Source organism: Silurus aristotelis (genome assembly GCF_946808225.1).
Source record: "Silurus aristotelis genome assembly, chromosome: 18".
Classification (NCBI taxonomy): domain Eukaryota; kingdom Metazoa; phylum Chordata; class Actinopteri; order Siluriformes; family Siluridae; genus Silurus; species Silurus aristotelis.
In genome coordinates, this window is record NC_139591.1 from 18,421,603 (window position 1) to 18,441,946 (window position 20,344).

Below are 20,344 nucleotides of genomic sequence, written 5' to 3' on the forward strand. Positions count from 1 at the left end.
TCACTTACAGCCGATCAATGGCTGCTTCAATTTTTTTTTTTCCCTTCAATGAATTTCTTTAAATGCTTTTGGACTTGTCCTAGGATGACAGTCAAACCAAGAACCATTAGGAGTGCCAAACCCGACTCAATTAGCACGACAACTTCAAACCACCTCAGGGAAAATGTCAAAACGCCTCAGGTGGACAGTACAGCAAGAAGAGAAATTATTAAATTATGGGGGCAAAGGCAGTGTTTGTATGGCGTTTTTTATTATGAAGGCATGTCATGAGCAAAATGAACTCTACAGATTGTTTTTGTTTGCTGAAACTGCCATTAGCAAGAGAAGGCGGGTTTGAAAGTGTCACAGGTTGATGATATAAAACTTCGGACGAGTCTTTATTGTGTGCGTCAATTGTTGAATGTTGTCATTATGACAACTGATATCCTACAGTGTGACTTGGGGATCATGTTTATACAGTCTAACAAGCAACAATCGCAACAGACTTTTAATAATCTCACAGAGTGTAACCCTGCATTAGATATAGAAATAAGTATTCTGTTCAGAGGAGCAACATTTTTTGAATTTAAGGACATATCACTGAACAGTACACCTCAACAATGATGGAGCTATAATGAATGGACATCAGGTTCCACCCAGATAAGGATGGGTTGCCTTTTGACTCTGGTTTCTCGCATGGTTTGTTCCTCATGCCACCTCATAAAGTTTTTTGCTTGCCACTGTCGTCTCTGGCTCACTCATTTCAGATAAATTTATAGGTGCTAATATATAAATTAAATTTTTTAAAACTTATTTATCTCTGTAAAGATGCTTTGGGACAATGTCCATTGTTAAAAGTACTACAGTAATTACTAGCGGTCTCTTTTTTTTTCCTTATTTGTATTTATACATTGTGTTGTGTATATACTGTATACTATAGTATGTGTCTATTCTTTTATATAATTGCATTTATTTTTTCTTTGCTGCTGTAACAGAGAAATTTCCCCACTGTGGGATAAATAAAGGTAAATCTTATCTTATTCAAATACAACTTCAGAATGAATTGAATTCAGAATGAATTCAATTGAATTCATTCTGTTTAAACCTCAAGGTCAAGTTTTGTTGTGTTTACACAATGAACATTTAGCTTTGATTTAACTAAACTACTAATCCAAGACCACTGTAACCCCTGACACTCAAACAGACTTAGAAAATCTTAAATCTGGAAAATGTATACAAACCAAGATCCCAAAACAAATGAAAACGTATTACATTTAATCATTTTTTTTCTAATCAATAAAGTCATTCATCTTCAGTAAACGCATTACCCTGGTCACATTGTTGGGTCTATCTTTAAAATATGAGATGTGAGATTGTCTGTGGATAAGATGCATTTGCATAGGGGCAATTTGGAGTTGTTAGTAGTGGTCCCTGGTGGTCTAGTGGTTAGGATGCGGCGCTCTCACCGCTGCGGCCTGGGTTTGATCCCCGATCAGGGAACCAACCCCAGCCACTGTTAGTGCCGGTCCCAAGCCCGGATAAATGGGGAGGGTTGCGTTAGGAAGGGCATCCAGCGTAAAAACATGTGCCAAGTCAAACATGCGGATGATCCGCTGTGGCGCCCCCTACCGGGGGAAGCCGAAAGAAAGTTTAAGTCTACAGACAGGAAAGTTTTTGGATAGCTGGAGGAAACGAGAGAAACCAGAAAGTTCTCCCAAAACTTCACACAGGATGAAAGAAATACTCTGAAAGTGTGAGGAGGTAATGCTGCCTGCTGGACCACCATGCCCTATGGTTATATTTCCATGTACTCACTTCAATCTCCCGAAGGGCACGTTTTGGATAGTTGGAAAAAACCAGAGAACCCAGAAGAAACTCATAAGACTCCACACAGAATGAAAACCAATACCCTAAAGGTGTGAGGAGGAAATGCTGCCTGCTGGACTTCCTTACATTATGGCTACACATGTACACATATCGTTTAAATATGTGTATACTGTTTTAAAAGTGGTGAATTACAGTTTGGTTGAAATAAAGTGAGAAAAGAAATAGGCAGCACATAGAGATCATTGTTTTCATCTTTATCTACTATTGTTATGAAGATTTACATTTCAATTTCCGTCCCCTAAAGAAATAATAATTCAAAGGAAATGCCATTCAATAAAACATAATTTCCTGTTATAGAATTTAATTACCTTTTTATCACTATACAAACACGCACAGGAAGAGCGATATACAGCATTTGCTATATTGCTGGATGTCGTTTGTTGTCTGTCTTTACATGTGTGTGTGTTTAGGTGTGTGTGTGTATACACATATGAGCTGGATTTGTGTGTGCTATGTGTGTGTAAGGGGTTCAGGCAAGATTAAATTGATGGGATTATTGTGGATTATTGTTTTTACTGACAGGCTGTGTTTGTAAAACATGTTATACACAGTCATCCATCTTCAGATCAAATGATGCTGGCTCTGCAGTAGAAAATATATAGTATATTATAATATCTACTTATCCATATGTGCTTTTTCCCTAAACTGTTAACAGAAAGTTGGAGGCACACAATTGTTTTGATTGTCTCTGGATTTACTAGCATTAAAACTTCCTTTCACTTGAACTCAGAGAACGAAACCCGTTTTAGAATGACAATGCCACTGTGCTCCGTGAAGATATGGTGTACATGGGTTGGAGTGGAAGATCTTGAGTGGCTATAGAGCTTTGACCTCAACCCTACTAAACACCTTCAGGAAGTAGTACTCTACATCAGTACCTGACTTTACTAACACCCTTGTGGAAGAATGCGCACAAATCTGCACAAGTACACTTAGAATTTAGTGGAACATCTTCCCAGAAGAGTGGAGATTATTATAACAATGAATGGTGACTAAATGTGGAATGGGATGTTCAAAAGCATACACTGATCTTATGCTCAGGTGTCAATAAACATTTGTCTATGTTGGACTTCTGATCAGAAGGTTGTGAGTTCAAATCCTAGCACCACCAAGCTGCCACTGAGGGGGTCCCTTAAATAAAAGCCCTTAACTGCTTGGTTGTATAATCGTATAATCATAAGTCGCTCTGGATAAGGAAGTTTGCCAAATGATGTCAATGTAAATATTCTAATAAGGAAACCCTAATTTATGTATTTCCTGAACTTTATCCTTGTCTTGTCCTAATAGCTGCTTGGCATTTATATGCCGCATGCTCATTTCTCTAACATTTCTCTAGCATTTTTATTTGTAAAATGTTTTTCTCCACTATCTGCTATTGTGAACATTTGTGGCATTTGATCAAAATGAATATATTACTTTCAGAATGTGACAATTTAGTGTGACAGGTGAACGTTTATGCAAGCCACTGTACTGAGACTAACCGAAAAATGTTCACCAGGTTGTGATGTTTTTTTGGATTCTATGGTTTAAATCACAAAATGAAATTGAATTTCACATTGACGATACGGTGAATCTTTTAGGAACAGGCATGGATTTGTGTTTGAAGTGTAGAGGCAGGTGAGTTCCTGCTACTGATTTGACAGTCATGCTGCTTTAATCATGCAGCACCTGAAACATCTTGAAGGACTGACGAGCTGATGGAGGCTGACAGAATAACACAATTAGTGCCGCTTGTGTGATCTGGGGAATCTGTAAGAACGTGCAACATGATTAACAAGGCTCTCATCAAAGAAGCCTGGGAATACGTTCGTCTATGGACTGTTTGGATCATTCTACCTATATTGGACATGGCAGTTAAATTAGTTCTGATAGATAAACAAACAAACAAATAAATAAGTAAAGAAATAAATAAATGATCACAGGTAGTGTTTTTGATGTGTATGTTTTACTGGATATTTTAAGAGGTGCTTTTTGTGAACAGCTGCAAGAAGATTTAAAGGCTCTGAAACAAACTGTGATGGGATTAACTAAGATGAATAAAGGAAGCAGGTGGAGGTGAAGGATGTGTGTGTGTCTACACTTTGAACTGACCTGCCCAGAAGGCAATACCTTCCTCAGATCTTCACACCTCCCAACCATGATGAGCAGAAAGTCTCTGAAGACTGTACCTGATATTTTAAATAGAATGTGCAAAACCAATTCTATAATAATGCCATAGATTTACACTTCAACAAAAACTATCAGGTCCCTTTGCACACATCTTATATGAGTTGCCAGATGTTGCCAAAAGGATGCTTCCTTCCTAACGTTTGAGAAGAAAGCCGGTGTTAAGGTGATGGATTTAATTTGTTATAATTGAGTTTAAACGTTGCCTTTTTTTTTAGCTTATATAATGGAAATGTCCCTGACATACAGAGTCACTTTACCCTGAGAAACACCTGCTATCTGTCCTCTCTTCCTCCTCCTCACCCTCCTCCACCTTCCCCTCCTCCTGTGCACACTCTTTAGAAGTCGAAAGGATGTCACGTGGAAGCTCGGAGCTCCAAACGGTGCGCCGCAGACCCGAGCTGCTTCTCCTCCACACGCTTCCGTTAAGCGCACAGGTGGAGTTTGGGTACTGTGGGGATCACCTGCCGGGTCATCCGGGTCATCATCACGTGCGCTTTCCAGGCACACATCACTCGTGAGTTATAATTATTATAATTATTTTTTATCATTATTATTATAGTAAAACTAATAGTTTTATCAGCTACTGTAGTAGTAGTAGTAGTAGTAGCTGTAGGAGTAGTATAAAATCAGCAGTGTACTTAGAGGGCACTTTGATTCATTTTTTGTCACATAGGGCAGAGCCGTCTGATCCGATCTGCGAAGGGCCAGTGTGGGTGCACTAACACAATTAATACAAACCTTCTCCCACACCAGCCATGTACAGTTAAAAATAAACACCTGTGATCTAGGGTAATCCTATAGAACTCTGCATGCCTTATTCTCCATGAGATGGGCAGCCTAGAGGGCACTTTATCAAACTTTCACACACTTATCTGCACTCTAGAGGGCTAACATTAGGATACTTCAACAAACGTTCTCCATCCTAACAGGAAGTTTTATCATGTTTTATGTATTGTAAGGGCACTATACTGTCATGGTCCCCCCATCTGCCCTATAGTCCGTAAATGGTTTAATGCATTTTTAATCAACATTCTCCCCAGCAGCTCTGATATTTAACGGAGGTCAAATGAATGTTGTCTCCTGTGTGAAATGTTACATGTCTAGCATCAGGAGATCTTCTATCGCTCTGGATGTGTAGGTTTGAAGCTATGCAGCGCAGACCCACAACACTGAGGGAGAAAGGTCGCAGGGGGCCGGCATACATGTTCAGGGAGCGCGACACGAGTCTCATGGCTGAGGAAGAGCGCTTCCTGGATGCCGCGGAGTACGGGAACATCCCAGTAGTCCGGAAGATGCTTGAAGAATCTGAGACTCTCAATGTGAACTGCGTGGATTACATGGGCCAAAATGCTCTACAGCTCGCCGTGGCTAACGAGCACCTGGAAGTGACCGAGCTTCTCCTCAAGAGGGAAGGTCTAGCTCGTGTGGGTGATGCCCTACTCCTGGCCATCAGTAAAGGCTACGTGCGTATCGTGGAGGTCATTTTGGCACACCCAGCTTTCGAAGGTGGCCTCCGCTTTGGCCCGAGCATCTTGGAACGGGAACAGAAAAACGAAGACGATGACTTCTATGCATACGACGAAGACGGAACGCGGTTTTCACGCGACGTGACGCCCGTGATCCTGGCCGCACAGTGTCAAGAGTATGAGATCATACACACTTTGCTGCTCAAAGGTGCACGCATCGAAAAGCCTCACGAACACTTCTGCAAGTGTGCCGAGTGTGCCGAAAAGCATAGACAAGACTCCTTTAGCCACTCGCGCTCACGCATAAATGCCTACAAAGGTCTGGCGAGTGCTGCCTACCTCTGCCTGTCCAGTGAAGACCCTGTACTGATGGCCTTGGAGCTCAGCAATGAGCTTGCTCAACTGGCCAACATCGAAACCGAGTTTAAGGTGAGACGACTGTTGTGCTTTAAACAAGTTTCTATCACAAATTCTAGATTGTGAATTTTTTTTCCATTCTTACACACTATAGAATGCTATATGTTAATTTGTGTATTTGTTGATATGCCATAAGTTTCCTGTGAGAATAAGTTTATTTAATATGTATGAAAGGAGTCTCCAGTATCACTTGGCAGTCATGAGGGTAAGTTTACTGACATCTTCACAACCAAGGAGCTTACACTTTCCCTTTAACAAAGTGCCTTTTTTACTTCAAGAGAGAGCTGATAAAGAGATGCAGATCAGGGAATACGCAACTTTTGTTGCTGCTATAATGAATGTCAGAACAGGAACTAATTTGTTTGGGGAACATTCATTTTTAGCTATAAACTTTATTGATACCAGGCTACAGGTAGATATACAAAAGATACAATGACATAACTTTTCGCCTGAGTGATAGACATTATTTTCTGACAATGTGGAAGAAATCTTTAGCGTTCCCAATGCTTTGTGATACCTTAAACCCTGACACAGGCAGAGATGCTGTTTTAATCAAGATATTAATAATGCAGGCGTAACTGCGGCCTCCCAGAGAGGCTTAATGGAATTTCAAAGGGACCACTGCATCTTAATCTGTTTTTCAGACAGATATCTTTTCAGAGTATTTTGGGAAAGGTTACAGGTTTGATGTCAGGCCCAGATTCACGTTGACTTAATCTTTTTGCACAAATCAAGCCATCATTAGTCGATGCAGTCATTATTGCTCATGTATGAAAACAATAAATCTGATTGCAGACTCCTCAGTGTTCTAGCATGCTGTCTGAGAGCTAGATACTAGATATCATCGTTTCTAAGAAACCCTCATCACTGATTCCCATTGCCTTGTTGTCGGCTTCTCGCATCGATCACCTGAGTGTTTAATTGAAGTGTCTGTATTGAGAGCAGCATGTAATCACAATGTCGTTATTCCCTAATCACTGGGCTCCAAGTGCGTTCCTGCACACGGATCAATTATATTGTACAACATAACCCTAAGCATATAATAGGATCAGACTACAAGAATTAGAAAAGAGGATCCAAAGAAAAGGTAGACAGAAATCTAAAAGATTCAACAGGAATAATGGTTTATGTTAATGCCAGATACATTGAGAATGAGAATTAAAGAGGGCTGAGATACAAGTTCTATCTGTATTAAAATGGTAGGAGAAGATGGCAAAAAAACGAAATACTCTTCATAAAACCTATTTAAATGCTTTCTAACAAATGGCACGTCTGCACGAGCATCATACAATCTTATTTTTTTAAAAACTATCTATTGTTACTTGTGATACCAAGTTGCTGCTCTGTACTAATTCATCCTCAAATATGAAATAAAACACCCGGTGTCTTTTTTCAATAATTTCAAATTATAATCATATAAAAATGAAAAGTGTTATTTCCCCTCATGAACAGCAATTGGCCACAGCTTAAAAGCTCACATGCCATTGTTATATATAATGTCTTCTAATATCTGCAAAACAATGTAGGCTTCTGTTATCATAGTTTGTGAAATCCTTATGCAGCAGCTATAAACAGTCGTTTCTACATTAGATTCATGTTTTTCTTCCGTTTGTTTACAAGACACAAAAAAGTGCAGCTTGTCATTCTAACAGAAAACTTCAAATGACAGATATGCCTTGAACTGTTACAAAGCACTGGAGACACTTAAATGTTAAACAAAAATCACTATGAATGATCTGTTTCTATACAACAACAAAAAACAATCTTTAAACAATTACTGTACTAATGTCTTTTGCTGTTATAAACAATCCAGAACCAAAGATTAATTCTTCTATTATAAATGTTAAAAGAGTAATATTTAAACAGATACAGAATACAGTGATTAGACACCCAGAATTGTACAACAATTGTAAAGAAAAAAATCCTTGCTTGTGTTTCATTGTAGAACGACTACGGAAAGCTGTCAATGCAATGTAAAGACTTTGTAGTCGGTGTGCTGGACCTGTGTCGAAACACAGAGGAGGTCGGGGCCATTCTGAACGGAAACATTGACTCTAACCTCCTGAGTGAGTACAGCAGACCCTGTTTGAGCCGCATAAAACTGGCCATCAAGTTCGAAGTCAAGAAGGTATAGTATGAACAAACACAGGTTACTCTGCATGAAATCTATTAAACTTCATCCTTAGTGAATCTCATTTCTGCCCAGTTTGTGGCTCATCCAAACTGTCAGCAGCAGCTCCTCACCCTTTGGTATGAAAATCTGTCTGGTTTGAGGCAACAGCCAATAGGAGTGAAATGTTTAACGGTTCTCGGGGTGATGGTGACTTTGCCGTTCTTGGCCATTGCATATTGGATTATGCCGTACAGCAAGGTAGGATCTTTGACAAACAAACTTGTTATATCACAGCGCTGTTGGTGTTCCACAATATTAAATGTAATTGTAAGCAGATGAAAAGTATGACATGTCATTCAATAATAAATAGAAAAGTGTAATGTTTGGCAAAATGAAGTAGGAAGAAAACACTTCTAGATGTGCCTTTAGAGGGAAATTATCAACTTCAACTGATAACAGAGATATTTTTTATTTGTAACAGCATGTCTCCTAGTGTTTTAATCTTTACTTTATTCAACTTGTATTATGTTTGACAGTAAATTTGCTAGTAGACATTTGACACAAAGAACTCCTGATACATTCAATTAACGTGGCTCAAGTTCAAAATGTAATGCTTTGAATTCATTCTGTATTTATAGAAATTGAGTCTGATATATTGCTGCTTGATTTTGAACATTCATTCTGGGTTATTTCTTAATTTTACTTTTCTGGAAAGCTGGGTCAGGTTCTACGCAGTCCATTCATGAAATTCGTTGCCCATGCAGTGTCCTTTACCATTTTCCTGTGCTTGCTGGTGCTCAATGCCTCAGACCGCTTTGACGGAGTCAAAATTCTGCCCAATGAAACTATCACCGATCACCCACGGCAAGTCTTCAGGGTCAAAACCACCCGGTTTTCCTGGACAGAGATGCTGATTATGAAATGGGTGCTTGGTTAGTATGTCATTAACATAAAGAGATCTGATACAGAATATTACAATATTTGGAAGCCAATCCGATGTCTGGTCATGTTCAGGAATGATCTGGTCTGAGTGTAAAGAGATATGGGAGGATGGCTTGCGTGATTACGTCACGCAACTCTGGAACATTTTAGACTTTGGCATGCTGTCCATCTTCGTGGCATCGTTCACGGCGAGGCTCATGGCATTTCTGCAAGCCTCTCGTGCACAGCAGTACGTGGACCTGTACGTGACGAGCTCGGACCTGAGCAATGCCTCACTTCCTGCTGAGGTGGCTTATTTCACTTATGGTAAACTAATCCTACACTATGTTGCTAAAGACCTGTAACCTGTAGGCATCTTGGCAGATGTTTGGCATAAAAATGTTGTAAATCTTTTTTTATCAGCAAGGAACCGCTGGCTTCCCTCTGACCCCCAGCTCATCTCTGAAGGTCTCTACTCCATTGCTGTGGTCCTGAGTTTCTCACGCATCGCATATATCCTGCCAGCCAACGAGAGCTTTGGACCTTTACAGATCTCCCTGGGTCGCACTGTGAAGGACATTTTTAAGTTCATGGTCATCTTCATCATGGTCTTCCTTGCTTTCATGATCGGCATGTTCAATTTGTACTCCTACTATCTGGGTGCCAAGTATAATCCCGCCTTTACCACGTAAGTCTTGAAGGCAAGTCTCTTGGACAAAACTATATTTGTTATGCAAAATGATTTATAGCTATGAGTTTATTTAATGTTATGCCAGTAATTAAACTGAGAAGGTACTCGTGTAACTATTTTACTCAAACTCCGCTCACTTGTAGGTTCTGAACATTGCTTAAGGCTAAAATTATGTCAAATGCTTAATTCAACTGTCAATATAATGTGTGTGTGTGTGTGTGTGTGTGTGTGTGTGTGTGTGTGTGTGTGTGTGAGACACAGGGTGGAAGAAAGCTTCAAAACGCTTTTTTGGTCCATCTTCGGTTTGAGTGAGGTAATCTCTGTGGTGCTGAAGTACGATCACAAGTTCATTGAGAACATTGGCTATGTCCTGTATGGTGTCTACAACGTTACAATGGTCATCGTTTTGCTCAACATGCTGATCGCCATGATGAACCACTCTTACCAGGAGATTGAGGTGATCTTTAGGTGCACTATTATTTTTGAAAAATCTGCAGTACTGTCGTGTAATCTTGTGATTTTGGTGTCAACAGGAGGACGCAGATGTTGAATGGAAATTTGCCCGTGCTAAACTCTGGCTCTCCTATTTTGATGAAGGCAGGACTCTTCCTCCTCCTTTTAATTTGGTACCCAGTCCTAAGTCTTTCTACTATATGGGCCTACGCACAAGAGCTTGCCTCGTCAGGCTATGCAAGTCCAAAGGTCAGCGTGGAAGCCAGCAAGACATGGACACGCCAGATTCAATATCCAAGGTATCTGATTGGTCCAGCCCCCAAGCACTAGGATAATTTTTTATGGAAAATATATATATATATATTTTTAGTGTATTAAAATTTATCACCCAGGAAACTAACTTCAAATCAGCTTCCAAGAAGAACTATATTTGAGATAATTGTTCTCTTTGTCAGCTCCACAGGTATCGACCTTGCCGTACTCAAGATGAATACGTCATGAGAAGTCCTATCAAACACCCAACCAGATACCAGGTATGAACTTATTTCTCATATCAGACACCCAGTAATTTAATGTCCTCTCATCATTGGCATTATTCAACCCTTATTTTTAAATCTGTCAAATCCATAGAAGATCATGAAACGCCTCATCAAGCGATATGTCCTGAAGGCCCAAGCTGACAGTGAAAATGATGAGGTCAATGAGGGTAAGCACAATATCCCAAATGCAGTTAATAAATTTATCAGTGTGGTTTTAAGACATTTTGCTTTTCTTGGTTTTAAGTGCTTGCTTTTGCTTTCTGTACGTTGGTCCCCATAGGTGAGTTGAAGGAGATAAAACAGGACATCTCCAGTCTACGCTATGAACTTCTGGAGGAAAAATCTCAGGTCACGGCCGAACTCGCTGATCTCATCCAACAGCTGGGTGACAGACTCAGTAAATCGACCAAGAAACCCTGAAGTATCTTCAACCTTAATGAATGCTAAAAAACTTTCAACCAAAAGAAACCAGAAAAACCTTCAACCAAGAAACCTTGAAGAACCAAGAAAATTTTACTCACTGAAACTATTTGCTATTTCTATTAACATTAATAACTATTCCTCTACATTCAAAAACTTCCCTTTTAGCTGCAAATATTGTATTTTCTTGGCATTTATCTAATTAAATTTATAAAGTAGAAATTGGTAGATTGTCAGCGTTAATACTGAATTTAATATAAATTTTATATAATAGCATGTAGCTAAAATTTATTAATTTTTATTGAGGTGTTATTCTGCAATATCAATGAACCAATGTTATCAAAACGATTACAATCCACAGAAGAACCTGCATAATTTGTTATTGCTAATGATTTTTCATTGAATACTTTAAATAAATATAATGCTTACAGGATCCAAGTGTTCAACAGTATATTGGGAAAGGAAAATATTCTTGTATTTATTAAGCTTATAAATTTATATATGCAAGTGTTAGAACATTATTATTATTATTATTATTATTACTACTACTACTATTATTATTATTGTGATTATTAATCAAACTGGGTTCATATATGTACTGTACATCTGTATATATTTTTTAAATAAAGAAATACATTAAATTTTACCACCTTTTATGATCATTAAGACATTTTTGTCTATGTTGCATATATCCAGGTGTCATTTCACTACAGGTTACTTTTTTTTTTTTTTTGTAATGGCTGCAAATATGATTTCATTATTTCTTTTGTGCGTTCGAATATTATTTAATGTATTAAATTTGTCATGCTATTTATTTATTAAAATCGTTATAGCTTTTTTGTTTCTGCCTTTCCAAACGTGCAGTGAAACCACGCTTCATGCTATTGGCTCCGTGTGTTGATAAACAGCTGAATAAACCAATCAGCAGAAAGAATGAGCTGCCCTACAGGGACGTCCCTTAGAAGTCATATATAAAAAATATTCTCATAAGCCCCGCCCCTATCCTCCTCCTCGCTGCACGTGAGCCTTTACTGAAGCTCCACGCGCATCTAGAACAAACCGGCAGCTCGCGGTTCAGCCGCTGCAGAAATTCGGTGTGTAATTGTTATTCCACAGATTTATCTTTAATTAAACATCGGAAATTATATATATATTTATAAATATAAATGTATATTAAAAATGTACGTACTAATATCGCGTTCTAATGCTATTATTACTTTCAGGAAATGTAGGGAGAGGAGTTGGCAAGCTGTGCTAGCCGCTATGCTATGCTAAGCTAAGCTATACAGTACTGATAGACGTCTTGTTGAAAAATATTCGGTGTTTTTATTTAACGTGTTATTAAGTCGTTATTACGCAATCTAGTATTATTTTTAACTGAACAACTACTGCTTGTTGCCTGACTTCTAACTTCAAACCTGCTTTTCTAGCTGTTTTTCTACACTCAATGGTCACGCCCCCTCGATTGCGATTGGTGAATAGATAATCGTGACATCACACGTGACTAGAGGGAACTGGTCAATCAGAGGAAAGCAACATGGCGCTGGCGTGGCTGAGTAATGGTGGGAATAACGCTGATTTTTTCCTTCTCTAGATCCTATTAGGACACGGGGGAAGGGGGGAAGATGGCGGACGACCCAAACGCTGCGGACAGGAACGTGGAAATCTGGAAAATAAAGAAGTTGATCAAAAGCCTTGAAGCAGCCAGAGGGTGAGCATAATGACGGCTTGATTACTGACATGACAGATTGAAGGTTTGTCGGTGAATGACCGCTAACGCGAAGGCGTGTTGGACAGAGAGTGGCATCATGCCAAAGCTCTACAACACACTCATGTACAGTGTTCTGTATACTGTTCAAAAGTTTCTGGCTGGTGTGAAAAAATCTGAAGAATAGTTTCAAAAATAGAAGGGTTAATAGGTTAACAAAATGGAAAGTATATGAACAGAAGAGCAATCCGAATCAAAACAATATTTGGTGTGAGCACAGTTTCCCTTCAAAACAGCATTACTTCTTCTAGATACACTTTTATATACGTTTGTTTTTTTTAGGAACTTGTCAGGTAGGTTGTTCCAGACTCAAGCCGAAGACAGTTCACAATGGCATTAGTTGTAATGTTTGTGGTTGTTGTCCTGCTCCCAGATGATATTGCATGTTTGATAAGTATCTGACTGGTTTCTAGCACCATAATCCTGGACCAAATCTCCAACTCTATTACCAGAGATGCATCCCCAAACTTGCAGGAAACCTCCACCATGCTTCACCGTTACCTGTAGACACACATTATTGTAATGACATGAATCCTGTTGGAACCAAATATTTCAAAAATTTGACTCATGAGTCCCGAGAACCTGCTGCCATTTTTTACATCCCTGTTCTTTGGTGTTCATGCATAGTTGAATCACTTAGCCTTATTTCCATGTTGGATGTATAGTCTTTTGGCTGCAATTCCTCCATAAAGACCATTTCTGGCCAGACGTTTTATTCCAATGGAGTGTACCTGGCTCCTACTGGTTTCTGCCAGTTCTTTGCTGATGGCACTGCAGGACATCTTTTGGATGTTGCAGGGATGTGACCATGTGTCTTTCATCTGCTGCAAGTTTCCTTGACTAACAGCTGCCTCTACGGTCCTCATCATTGCCCATTTGGATCTGCTTTTACAAAATATCTTGAAACCGCAGTCGTTTGCCTGCGAGAGACCATGCTGGTGCCGTATCACTAGTTTCTGCGTTGGTGCTCTGCTCAGTCTTGCCATGTTGGATGACCTGTGACGTGAAACTGTCTAACCTTAGTAACAGATTTTGGCTGTTTCTCACTAGTTTTAAGCTTCTGTTTCTTTTGATGACTGTGTTTTAAAATTATTATGAAATTGAAGATCGTTAGCAAGTGCTTGGATTAATCGGGTATTTACACACGTGACCCTGATCTTACGAAATCCCTAGAGAAAGAATTGAAAGCCAATGGGTATTCACAATAAAATATTGATTTGATCAAAATATTTTTCCGTTTGCTCACTTTGCATTTTGTAAATTGGAAAAAAAAATTTTTCAATTCAAATAACTATTATTAAAAGCATTTTTATTTTACAGCATTTCTGCACACCTGCCTAAAACTGTGTAAAGTACTGTAGTTATTGTAAAGGTTCCTTGCTAAACAAAATGACCAAACCATCAGATTCTGCACTGACAGGAAAACAGTTTCACTCATTTTAATCACAAAAGTAAATACCTAACCACTTCTCGATCTTCATACACTACCAGTGTCCTGATTATACTTTTGAGCAGAATTTATACGTTCTGAAGCGACTTGTTGGGAGTTCTTTAGTCAAGCTTGAGAAAGTGAGTACACTTGATTGATTCACGTGCTGTAATAAGAATACAATCAACAACTGTATGGTATAATAACAGCATGTGATTGTTTTTATTTTCTGTTTAATGCCACAATAACAACAATTTGTACCAACATCTTTCATTTATTCAACATAAATCTGTTATTCGTGAAAGAGCGATAACCCATTCTAACATGACTGCAGTGTATATAATATACACCGGGACCAACGCATTCGACTTTGGTTACATGCCACGATCCAGCAATGAGCTACACCGTATTTGATTTACAGGTTGTAATTTTAAAAGCGTTATATTTGTGTCCTTTTTTTATTTATTTTTAATTTAATTTTTATTAATTTTTTCCCCATAACAGGAATGGCACCAGTATGATTTCACTCATCATCCCGCCAAAGGACCAAATCTCCCGGGTGGCTAAGATGCTGGCGGACGAGTTCGGCACAGCTTCCAACATTAAGAGCAGAGTGAACCGATTGTCCGTGCTGGGAGCCATCACTTCAGTACAGCAGAGACTCAAACTCTACAACAAGGGTGTGTGTGTGTGTGTGTGTGTGTGTGTGTGTGTGTGTGTGTGTGTGTGTGTGTGTGTTTATTTATTATACTTTGCTCACACTGGTGGTGTCAAAAACGTTTTCAGTGATGGTGGTCATTTCCATTGGCTGTGGGTGGTGCCAGCATTGTGACAAAGTTGTGTGAAAGTTGAAGCTTTATGCAAATGTTTGTCTGTTGCCTTTTCATCTAATGCTGTTTTTCCGGTTGCAGTGCCCCCCAATGGCCTGGTGGTGTACTGTGGAACCATCATGACTGAGGAGGGCAAGGAGAAAAAAGTCAACATTGACTTTGAGCCCTTCAAGCCGATCAACACGTCCCTGTATTTATGCGATAACAAGTTTCACACGGAGGTGAGAGAGAGCGAGAGATATACCGAGACATAGACGTGGGCACAGAGAGACAGAAAGAGCCAGAGAGAGACACATACACAAACAGACAGACAGAGAGAGAGAAGCAGAAGGGCAGATGAGACCAGCATAGAGACACACAGAGAACAATGCAAAAAAATTTTCTCTCTGTGGATACGAATTCTCTGGTTTTATGTATCAGGACATAATAAAAATCAACTGGTGTTTAGCAGGTTGTAGATACAAGTAAAAACAACCACAGATGAACAGCACATGACATATTGCAGTGTAACAGTAACAGAGTTTGGTTGTTTCTTCTCAGTTTTAAGCAGCTGTTTCTGTCTCTATTGATGACTGTGTTTTAACATTTTTACAAAATTGAAGATTAGCACCTGCTTGGATTAATTGGTTATTTTTACACGTGACTCTGATCCTACGAAATCCCTGGAGTAAGAATTGAAAGCCAATAGGTACTCACAATAAAATATTAATAATAATGTTTTGAACTTGATGAAAGTGTATAGAAAGCGGAATCAGTGTGACATGGGCTTTCTTGGGCTCATTGAAAACAGGACGTGCTGCTGCATTCTGAATCCTTAAAAGAGGTCTGATTGCACATGTTGGAAGTCCAGCCAGAAGAGCATTGCAAAAGTCCAGCCTAGAAATGACAAGGATCTTGACTAAAAGCTGTGCAGTTTTCTCTGTTGAAAGAGGCTGACCTTCCTGATGTTGTGTAATGCGTTTTACAAAGTTGCTTTAGATCATTGAGTTTGGGAAGGTAAAGAGAGAGCTAAAATAAAATATACCAATGCCAATGTAGAACGGCTAGATAGTAGAACTTGTGTGATTCCAGATAAGACACACTATCTGAGCCTGTTTAACACTCTCTCCTCAGGCTCTCACCGCATTGCTTTCAGACGACAGTAAGTTCGGGTTTATTGTGATCGACGGCAGTGGCGCCCTCTTCGGAACTCTGCAAGGCAACACTCGGGAGGTTCTGCACAAATTCACAGTGGACCTGCCGAAAAAGCACGGTAAGATGTTTACCAGGGAATAGAGCTCTGGATGTCCATGTCTGTTTACGGTCTGAGCTGTAAGTCTTGTCCGCTTGGGTTCGTCTCGTTCTGTCAGGACGAGGAGGGCAGTCCGCTCTGCGTTTTGCTCGGCTGAGGATGGAGAAACGGCACAACTACGTGAGAAAGGTGGCCGAGACGGCCGTGCAGCTGTTCGTCTCCAACGACAAGGTCAACGTCGCCGGGATGGTCCTCGCCGGATCGGCCGACTTTAAAACTGAGCTCAGCCAGTCGGACATGTTTGACCCGGTGCGTTCCATCAGATCTTTGTCACCATTACAAAATCGGTCGTGTGCAGCGTTTTAACATCTCCATCTCTGTCTCAGAGGTTACAAGCCAAGGTGCTGAAACTGGTGGATATTTCTTACGGCGGCGAGAACGGCTTCAATCAGGCTATCGAACTCTCCGCCGAGGTCCTCTCCAACGTCAAATTCATTCAGGAGAAGAAGCTGATTGGTAAGAAATCCGATAAATAAAAAAATCTCGAACCTCGAATATGTTCAGAATGAATACTGGTTCTGCACTGCACTGTCCTGTTCTGTATTGTCAGTTGCATTGTCTTAATTATTATTTTGAATTTTTTTTGTACTGTTTGCACACAATGCTTTTTATGTGGCCAGGATAACTTGGTTTTAGTCCATAGCTCTGTGTTTTATATTCAGCTCTATGTCGTGTGATGTAGCTCTATGTTGTTTATGTAGCGCCATTGTCCCTCTGTACTGCGTCAGCTATATATGGTTAAAATGACCATAAAAACTGCTTGACTTGAAATTACACATCCTTTGCGTCTCCGTGTGTCCGCTTTTAGGGCGCTACTTTGACGAGATCAGTCAGGACACGGGGAAGTACTGTTTTGGAGTCGACGACACGCTCAAAGCTCTGGAGATGGGAGCCGTGGAGATCCTTATTGTGTACGAGAACCTGGACACCATGCGCTATGTGCTACGTTGCCAGGGTGCAGAGGCCAATGGGACTGAAAATGGTATACACACACACACATTGCTTGCTTGGATGCTTTCTACATAACATTGCATAATCATTATTTATCTTGTATATAAAATCTATATTAATGCTGTGAATTATTTGTCCTCATTAGATAATAAGACACTATATTTGACACCAGAACAGGAGAAGGATAAGTCTCACTTCACAGACAAAGAGGTATCTTTTTTTCTTCTTCTTCTTTTCTTTTTATATATATTAAAAAAAGCATTAGTTGATTTTTTTTTTCCTCATTTATTTGAACAGAATAAGGTGTATTTTTCCGTGTACTAGGAGACGACAAAAGCTAAATAAACAGAACGGCCTCACTTCAATTGGGTCAAGACTTCTGCAGATTTAGCTAAGAATCTGTAACAGAGAATCTGCTGCAGCCATAAACTTTGCTTCTCTTTCTTTTTATTCCCTAGTAAAGAATTCAGAGTCTTTATTACGATCTGAGCATTATCCCCCCAGTATAAACCTAAAAGTTTAGGATTTTAGCACAAAAGTCTGCATGATCAGCTTTACGTCTTTATTTCTTTGTATCAATGCTGTTATTGTTGCACGTATGTGCTGACTAAGCGGGTTTGCGTGTCTCAGACAGGGCAGGAGCACGAGCTCATAGAGAGCATGCCGCTGCTCGAGTGGTTTGCCAACAACTATAAGAAATTCGGGGCGACACTGGAGATCGTGACGGACAAAAGTCAGGAGGGCTCGCAGTTTGTCAAGGGATTCGGCGGGATCGGCGGTGAGAGCTGATTGAGAATCTTCTTTTTTTTTTCATTTTTTTTTTTTATTACAATTAGTAAAATTCGATTGTCATGTTGCAGAGAAAATGTGAAGATTGTGTTTGTGTTGTTGTTGTAATGTTTCCATGTTTCATGAACGAGCTGTTACTATGGAAATGATTGATCAAACATGTTAGTTCCAACGAGTTCATTAATAGGACAGTATTTGACTTTTCCAAAACCCTTTGTTTTTTTTAACTGAAAACATCTTTGCTTCTTGTGTAGGAATTTTGCGATATAGGGTGGATTTCCAGGGCATGGATTGTCAGGGAGAAGACGACGAGTTGTACAACTTGGATGACTACTAGGAAGTCATGACTGATGGATGCAGAAATAATGGATTTCCCCTTTATGACTCAGACAAACAGGGAAGGAAAAAGATGTTGAATCAGCGACGAGACGAACGATTTTTTTTTTAAGAGCGACCTTAAACATGGTGACTGGAAGGATCTGAGCATGTCCTGCTCCTCGACACATCATTAACACGTCGCACAGCAACAGCACGGACATGTGAGGAAGTCCTCCACACTCCCGCTGCTACTTTTATGAATCCGTGGCATTTTTAATAACATACACGAAAAAGCCGAGGGGATTAACCTGTGCCACCGCCTCAAGCCCATTGCTCCAAACCTTTCATTTCTGCTGTGTAACAATCTCTGAGCCGGTTAAATCTCTGCGAAGGACCATCGCATAGACCGATCGCCTCTCTGTGCTGCTGAAGGTGTGGATGTGTATCTTGCTTTAGCCTTTAGAAATGTCCCAAACGATTTGAGTGCCTAAAAAATTTGAAGTAGTTGAAATATGACGGTGGGGTTCTGAACTTGGGTGGTGTTTTAATCTGTGATTTGGATTTAAGAGCCATAAGCTTGTTTTCTCTTTAGCTGGATTAGGAACATTACTCACGCATGAGAACACCAGATCACACTGGAAGCACTCAGATTTGGATTTTTCAGATTCCGATTTCTGCCCTTCCATATCCAGTGCATCAACGGGTAGATATGGTTTGTTAATAAAAGAAAAGCAGGCAAACCCCATTTATAAAATCTAATGAAAAAACACACACACACACACACACACAGAAAAAGGATGCTTTCTATTTTAACTGGTATTTCCTGTTTTTTCTCATCTCCGTACCTAATCCATCAATATTTTGTATAAATAATTTGTTACACAAGGTCACACAAGATATTAAACGTTCTGATCGTTTGCACTTTTTTTTGGTCCCTTGTCTTTTTCATTCTGTTCATCACCTTTTGCTCAGCTCACTTCTATTCACCTTTAAACATTTTGCCTGGAAATAAAAGGCCTTTCCTTACCTTTTTTTTTTTTTAACATTTACTGTAGACGGCAAGGAAAATTGACCCGATTACCTACACTTACGCTGACATAATGTTTAAAAAGGAGAATTGAACAATTCCAAAAATAACATCCTCGAGTAAAAGTTTAATAGCTGTTTTAGACAGTTGTGTATTTTTTTTTATAAATAAAAGGTGTTTTGATTACACATTTAATTGTCATTCAGTTGTCAGATGAATCACAGCAGATGGGAAAAAAATAAAAATTCTTTATACTCAAGAAGCTCATACTTAGAAGTATTTTTGCTTAAAAACAAAACATTTATAATATATAACAAAATACAAAAAAAGGTTTATTTATTTACTTTTGTATGTTTTAGCTCTTTATTTTGTTGATCATGAAGGTTTTCTTGAGTACACAATTTTCTATAAATTTCTTTCCTAAAAATACATACATGCAACTAGAAACAATGAGGAAAATTCTTATAGCTTGTAACAGTTTCTCAGAACAGAACGCCTTCAGCACTGTGTATATGTTTGTGTGTATATATATATATATATATATATATATATATATATATATATATATATATATATACACACACGTGCATCTCAATAAATTTGAATATCATTTACAATACAAAACTTGTATATTATATAGATTTATCACACACTGATATTTCGAGTGTTTATTTCTTTTTAATGTTGATGATTTGGCTCACATTTAACAAAAACCAATTCTAAAAATTGAATACTTCATAAGACCAATCAAAAAAACATTTAAGTGAATTGTTGACCTTCTGGAAAGTATGTTCGTTTACTGTATATGTCCTCAATACTTGGTAGAGGCTCCTTTTGCTTTAATTACTGCCTCAATTCGTTGTGGCATGGAGGTGATCAGTCTGTG

The 20,344-nt window shown here is 39.1% G+C and overlaps 2 protein-coding genes and 1 long non-coding RNA gene across 3 annotated transcripts in view; 2 read left to right on the forward strand and 1 right to left on the reverse strand.

Moving 5' to 3' along the window:
* Positions 1-20,344, reverse strand: part of LOC310741112 — a 318,731-nt gene that overhangs the window by 86,855 nt on the left and 211,532 nt on the right. The gene's annotated exons all lie outside the window — the stretch shown is intronic.
* LOC310740729 (short transient receptor potential channel 7-like) lies at positions 4,375-11,100 on the forward strand. The gene is made up of 12 exons (XM_083567711.1): positions 4,375-4,549; positions 5,174-5,930; positions 7,864-8,046; positions 8,125-8,289; positions 8,747-8,963; positions 9,046-9,279; positions 9,376-9,640; positions 9,905-10,100; positions 10,177-10,395; positions 10,552-10,629; positions 10,727-10,802; positions 10,916-11,100. Exons 1-12 carry the CDS (start codon positions 4,386-4,388, stop codon positions 11,053-11,055), a joined length of 2,694 nt encoding a protein of 897 aa, XP_083423837.1. The 5' UTR covers positions 4,375-4,385; the 3' UTR covers positions 11,056-11,100.
* On the forward strand, positions 12,051-19,352 carry LOC310741287 (eukaryotic peptide chain release factor subunit 1-like). Its single transcript, XM_083568922.1, has 11 exons — positions 12,051-12,149; positions 12,650-12,766; positions 14,757-14,932; positions 15,164-15,303; positions 16,196-16,334; positions 16,432-16,622; positions 16,700-16,829; positions 17,182-17,355; positions 17,470-17,534; positions 17,955-18,102; positions 18,368-19,352. The coding sequence occupies exons 2-11, from the start codon at positions 12,681-12,683 to the stop codon at positions 18,448-18,450; spliced, it is 1,332 nt and encodes a 443-aa protein (XP_083425048.1). The 5' UTR covers positions 12,051-12,149; positions 12,650-12,680; the 3' UTR covers positions 18,451-19,352.